We start from the raw sequence: 7,067 nt of genomic DNA, 5'->3' as shown, positions 1-7,067 counted from the left end.
TGACTCAATGATTATTTGTATTTGCTGGCAATGTCATTGTATCGAGCATAGAACCTACGAAGTAATGACTTTAAACGAGACTGCTGATATTCTTGGTTTATCAATATTTTTGTCAATAATTTACCTCGTTTTAGAAATTGTTCATACGTAGAGCATGCTCTTGTGTATCGAATTAAGTGAGATACATAAACTCCATATATGCAGGTGATATAGGTTTATTGCTGCATGAGTAAGGGAAGATGACGGTAGAAAAATTAAAATCATCACGTTTATCATAGAGCTTGATTATAAGATTACCGTTCACGTCTTTTTCAAATAAAATATCCAAATATGAAACAGATGTGTCAAACTCTTGTGATGTGTTTTATCTGCAAGCTATTCAGGATCAGAATGGAAATTACAATTGTTAATTGACAATGCCAGACAACAAGTGTTTTCTTCTTTTTACACATAATAAACCTAGAAGGAATAAGCATCCTTTGTCGACAGGTAGACAGAATATTCCTTGATCAAATTTAGTAAATAGCAAAGCCATAACTATTGGTATGTAAAACCTCAACCAATATCCGACATAGTTATAGAACATATGTGCTAACAAGTTCATTACAAGACCATAGAATTTACAAAATGCTGACTTTAAAGGAGGTTGGTTGTTGAAATCCCGGTAACATCAACTCATCAGTCAGTAGCCTACCTTAATTAGGGTAAAAAGACAATACACTTGAATATCGAATGATATTTGAGATATAAACCCCACATGCAGGTGGCGGAATATTACAACCTTAATATTTTCAAAGATGATTGATTGATTGCTTGCTTGCTTGTACATGTATGTTGTTTAACGTCCCTCATGAGAATTTTTCACTCATATGGAGACGCCACCACTTGCCTGTGGAGAGCTGCAAATTTTGTCCTATGCTCGGCACTCAGGGCCATTGAGCAGGGAGGGATCCTTTTCGTGCCAGCACCTACTGCGACAGGGGACCTCGGTTTATACGGTCTCCACGTCCCACAGTGGGATTCGAACCCGCGACATAAGGTTTGACTCCTAACTTCGTGACTCTAGAGCAGACGCTCTAACCACTGCGCCACGCGGGCGACTACTATTTTCAAAGACTTCTACATTAAAGTAGGGGCCTACTCGTGGTAAACTGGAAGCCGGATTTAGCCGTTTTCGGTTTTAAAATTATGGTACAATTAACATTAGCAAGAATATAAACAAGGATTGAGATATATGCAGTATGTAGCAGAAAATTGAATCGATTTAAAACACAGGTGTGAGGTCGAATGCCAGACATTTCAGATATATTTTACCTAGGAGGTTATATTGATACTATACGTCTATGACTGCATTGGTACAACTCCAATATTTCTGATACCTATTTACAGAAAACGTAGCAAATAATTTGCTCTTATGTCATTAAATAGATACTTTTCGTTCATTGTTTTTATTTGTGCACAATTGATATGCTATGCAGACGGGATTTTCTTAATTTCGTTTTGACGGCAAATTTTCTACATACGAATAAAGGTACTCAGTTGTAATAAAAAGAAAATCAACACATGCTACTAATGTTGTATATGAAATTTTAGACATAATTTTGCTTGCAAGACATTGTATATCTTGCTTATAATCTTTTGTAAGTAGTAATAGGCATCCAGAGAAGTCGCATCATTAGTAGTGGACATGCTCCCGCTTGTATATAAAATATTCAGAATTAAATTGAGAATAAAATTTATGTTTATGATTAGGAAAGGGTGTACAAATTTGGATAAAATTTTTCTTAAAAAGAATATTTCACTTTTTAGCTGATTTATAAATATTTTTGTTGACATAAAAGGCTTGAGCTATTAAACTGCGATTGGGGTACCTGTTTGTTTTACCCCATATCTCGGTGAAAAGACAGATGACCAATACATTTATCATGACTAAAAGATACTTCAAGCATCGGTTGCCATAAACAAAGACAAAAAAATCATAGTAAACATATTAATTATTCTAGTTGAGAGCTTTATTTGAATTTTGAGCTTTGTTACTTTTATTAGTAAAATGAGATTAATTCTTCAATATTTTTAAAGTTTCAACCAGTAATGTGTACCGCAACCTGATATTATTCATTATTTATCCTTATCCTTGTGATTTATGTTCAAAAGAATTTATTTGCCATGTGCAATGACATAAAATGTAGACCGTCTTTATAATAGTCGTGATTTTGTTTTTGGTACAAGAGGATACATGAGTGTTTCACACCCTTTCTCAGTAAAAATATAGATTATCTTTAAACTTTTTTGTGCATTTGGAGTAGATAAAGAATTGCAGTGTTAACCAATTAATTCCACGAGTAGGGACCTACCTTAAAAGAAGAAAAACACTTGTTTGGCCTTAATTTGACATTCATAAAAACTGAGGACGTTTCATCAATTAACATTAGTTTTTCTTCCATACGTCGATGTGGTTTATGTCATTTAACTCGACATAATACACTATGGAGTTTGCAACATGTAAAATATGCTTCATTAATGTAAGTTTCACTATAGATAGCAAGGGCCAACAAATAACTACATTGTTTAACAGACAGGATGACTTCAGGCTTTCCATCGTTGATTTCCTTTGTTCAAGTTACGGTTATAAAGTACCATATACATAATTATGGTGGTTGTGTCGATCTCCAGGCTAGTGCGTCTGGTTCTGCATACAGCGATATGCTCTGAATATGATTTTCAGTCGAGGCGGTCTACAGACTGTTGCATGTTGTTGCAGGGATTTCAGCAACCCTGTTCAAAATCAGTTTTTTGTAATTCGCAATTTTTACGTTAGTTAAAATAACGTGTTTGCAAATACAAGATTGTTTGGTCGTTTTTATCTGACATGCTTCCATCCATTTGTTAGGACATTATTTTAAAACGAAATTGGACTTCGGATTATATTAAAAGGATATTCAATGTTGAATATGGAATTTATTTCACGAGTGGGACAGGATTTTTTTTTAAAAATATATTTTCACGAGTTCAAAGCACGAGTAAAAATATCAAAAAATCCTGTCCCACTCGTGAAATAACTTTCATATTCAACGACAAAACATTGTATTTTGTTGTGTATTACATATTCTTTGATATTCCATTTGCCTTTGTCTTTTTGTTATACATTCATGGGCTTACATGATGTCAAAGTTGAGTGGTTGAGACGTCATAGCTAAGTGATGTGAGATTGAAAGCATTGTAAACAAGGATTTTAGCAAAGTATTTGTGGAACTTTGAAAGTTTTATTCTTTGTTTTCTTTACTTGTTTTAGCTTTCTTTTAACAGACCAAGGTATAATTTTTACAACACCCCCCCCCCCCCCTTACTGGGAAGGAAAATCAAAAGTAATACCGTACTTCTGATATTTGTCACACTGTGATAGGATATCATTTTGATATCCTTTCACTCTGTGACAGAATATAATTATTTTTACTCAATGAATAAACTACAGTATTTCACAGTTCAAAATGTAATAAAATCAAACTATACGTCTACTGAGTATATGATCAATACTGGGGGCTCACGGCTGAAATGATCAGTCGACAGGACAAGGTTTCGTATTTTATCCCTGTTCGTCATTTTTTGTTTGTTTACTGGATTTTCAAGGTTGTTCCTGTTTGTTATCTTGCACTTTTATACACTATACAATCTTTGCAATCAAAAGGAGTGTGGGATATTTCTCAATTTTATTTTAACAGTAGCATAATACACTGATAATGTCTTTTTTAATTGAATATTTTGCAATTTAATCTGAAAAAAACCCACTTTCTATGGTATACATTTTATAAACAAGCTTTAGCTGTGTCATTAAAACAGCCCCCACCAGGGCAGATCTGAGTATATGCAATATTATTTGAACATTGGAGATAATGATAACAGTCTCTTGGATGTGGATAATCACCATTACCTTTGCTACAAGGATTTGCTAAAATGAAAAAAAATATTTTTATATTATATATATATATATATTATATATGTATATACATTTGTACACTTTAAAACATTCATTAATTTTCAGAATTCGAATCCCATCTAAGGTTGTTCCTATCCATAGAATATCAAAGTTGGGTAGAAATATGGTGAACATGACATTAGATTTCTGCTTGCTATCCCCTATCACATTGAGAACTCATGAAAAAGAACTAAACTCCTTGATATGTTAAGGGGTATAAGGCATTCTTAGTATCTAGATTGTTTGTGGAATTATCAAAAGGAATCAATTCAACAAATTAAACGTAAAATCATCTATAAGGAGTATACTTGAAAAATAATTATTTCTAATTGTTTAACTTTCATTTCAAAGTCCTTTCATAGAATGCATTGTCATTTTATGGAATATATACTGTAGTGTTATAAGATTTACCTGGAAGAGGAATAATTAGAACTTCATTTGACGTTGGAATAGGATCTGTGTTTTCCAAACTCTCGATATTTTTAGCCAGACATCTTATATGCTGACCAGTCAAATTGTCTTTTGTTAGGTCTATGGAAAACGTTAGAGTCAAATAATGATTGCAGTTTTCATAAACCGGCGTGTCGAAAGATTGAGTGGTGGGAATGTATTTGTTGTATGTTGCTAGTGAACCATTCCTTATCTCCAACTCAAGGGATCCTTTAGGATTTCCAACATAACCTTTGCAAGTGTGAAAATTCTGGTTTTTACCCATCTCTAACCTGTAGTCAATGTTTAGGACGGGTGTTATTGGTTTAACTAAAAAGTAACAAATTGTACAATGAATGATAAATCAAATAAGAATATAAAAGGGAGGGGGAGAGAAAGAGTTAACTAACCTTTCATCAGAGGATTTGCTGTAACAGAACTTGAAACTTCTCCTCCGTTGTAAAGTTTAAATACATAATCTAAAGAGTTATTACAGTTCAGGTTTTTAACAATAAAAATCACAGTTTTTCCAGTTAAAGAACCTTGAAATGTAGAAGAAGAATCGCCGAAATAAATAACTGTTGTATTTTCAAATATTGACATTATCATTCCTTTGTCATTAGATATAGATATGAAATCAAAGGAGGAAACGTTCAGTGAACATGGAATTGTTGCTCTTTCTCCTTCATATACAGACGGTGATGTACAATTAAGAGCTACAAAAGAAAATATACATTGAATTATCGACAATTCCAAATCTCTTTAATTATATTCATCAAAGTATATTTCTAACTTAAACTACCAGTCTAAAGCGAGGAAAGAAATGAATATAAATAAAAATAAGAAACCGTTAAGAAAACCAGAAAACCTGACATTGATATGAGTGTGTAAAACAATCTGATGTTTGTAATATAATCTTTTAAAGCATACACTACATGAATTCTTATCTTTAAAAAAAATAATTAGAATTACAAACTTACAACGAGGACCAGGTACTGGTGTTGTTTCAAAGCTTGATAATGTGACTTCTAAATAATAGGAAAATCAAATTGTGATGAGAAATAGCCTTGTAATGAATGAAGAAAGTCTTAAAGTCTTTGATACAAGAATAATAGCCCTGAAGTAAGTTAAGTTACATGTAAGTAATAGTTATTTTGTTACTGTGTATAATTTTAATAGCGAAAAAGTGTATTTCTATACGTTAACTCTTCTCTGTATTTAAAAGTGGAAATACATATTACCTGTAGTTGTAACTCCTTCTGAACATACAGCAGTGGAACAGTCTTCACAATACGTTTTACCAATGTACACACACCGGTTTGGCTTACAAGATCTTCCAAAAGGTTTCCCTCCACTGCATTGTATATAGGTGTTACAAAAGTCCTCTTTTTCATGGTCAAAATAAATTTCTTGGTTGTTCGTAGAATTGCAGAATGATCCTAAAAATATATTCGAATAAATAGTCAAATACTTTTCTCTTTTTGTAACACATGTGCAAGATTGAAATTATGTTATATACTTTGCATTTTCTTATCAAATCATACTCATATTCACATCATATCTCTTGCTATTATCTTTCAAAGTTTTTCTTACTTCACTGCATGTTCAATACAATGAAGATTTGATTATATACTGACAAGCGTACCGAACCGTTTTTAAACCACAAAATGTATCAATCTTTACCATCAATAACAAAGAAAATATCGTCTTTGGTTGCCTTATGTTCTCCATTTTTAACTTCACAGATTATTTTTCCTTTGTTCCAGTTCTTTGAAGAATTTATTGTGAAAGAAATCTTCTCCATATTTTTGCAATCTTCTTTAGTAAAAGGTTCCAAAGTGCTTTTAATTTCTATTTCATTACCGGAAATAGTCCTTGTGCTATTTTTATTAAGCGTTATATTATAGTTTATTAAAGGATGGACAAAGGTAATCTCTAAATGACCTCCAACTTCCGGGTACCCAACAGGACCAAGGCAATGATGAGTTCCAGAATCCTTATTTTCAACAATGTCTGGGTTCACAAACAATTCGACCGTTGAGAAGCCTGGTGATGCTTTAAAAATTATCAGAGTTATTATAAAAAAAATAACTGTAAGCAATTGGATTTTAAATATTCGTGTAAAAAGAAAATTAAAATAAATAAAATAAGCCCAACATACTTGTTACTTGAACATCAAGGGAAAGTGGGGGCTGAAGTTCCGCATCATCATCCATGATCACAGTGCAATTATATTGCCCTTCGTCAGAGCACATTACTGAGGCAAATATCAAGGTTAGAGCATTGCTGCTGAAATTTGCATCAACCCCGGCTATATTTTGTACTGAATCAGATGATGATGTATATGAAGCCATTTCCATCATTGATGTGCTGTTGATTATTTTCAAGATCTTTATTGCTTTATAAGACCCAGTACTCCTTACGAGACAGGTAAAGTTTGCTTTACTTTGTAATTCTGCTTTTAGTTTATACGTATTAAAGGCAACGTCTGAAAAAAATATGCTGTTAGTTTCAAAATATCACTACTTATCTCATATTAATGTAATTATAAATAAAGGGGAAATATTCATATACTAATTACAGTTAAATGTTTTATGCTTCTTTGTCCATGCGACGTCCCAACATACCAATAAACCAAATCTATAGAATAAAGCTACTGACATTA

At 32.5% G+C, this 7,067-nt stretch overlaps 1 protein-coding gene across 1 annotated transcript; it reads right to left on the bottom strand.

Annotated features, from left to right (window-relative positions):
- Positions 1-3,797: 3,797 nt before the first annotated feature.
- LOC134245090 (uncharacterized) lies at positions 3,798-6,887 on the bottom strand. The gene is made up of 7 exons (XM_062727353.1): positions 6,564-6,887; positions 6,086-6,457; positions 5,644-5,841; positions 5,383-5,430; positions 4,813-5,118; positions 4,385-4,732; positions 3,798-3,946 (listed from the first exon to the last, which is right to left on the bottom strand). The coding sequence occupies exons 1-7, from the start codon at positions 6,763-6,765 to the stop codon at positions 3,804-3,806; spliced, it is 1,617 nt and encodes a 538-aa protein (XP_062583337.1). The 5' UTR covers positions 6,766-6,887; the 3' UTR covers positions 3,798-3,803.
- Between the last annotated feature and the right edge of the window lie 180 nt (positions 6,888-7,067).

Source organism: Saccostrea cucullata, unplaced genomic scaffold, assembly GCF_032062105.1.
Source record: "Saccostrea cucullata isolate Sc308-1 unplaced genomic scaffold, CSIRO_AGI_Scuc_v1 ctg20065, whole genome shotgun sequence".
NCBI lineage: Eukaryota > Metazoa > Mollusca > Bivalvia > Ostreida > Ostreidae > Saccostrea > Saccostrea cuccullata.
This window is presented reverse-complemented; position numbering and strand designations above follow the sequence as displayed.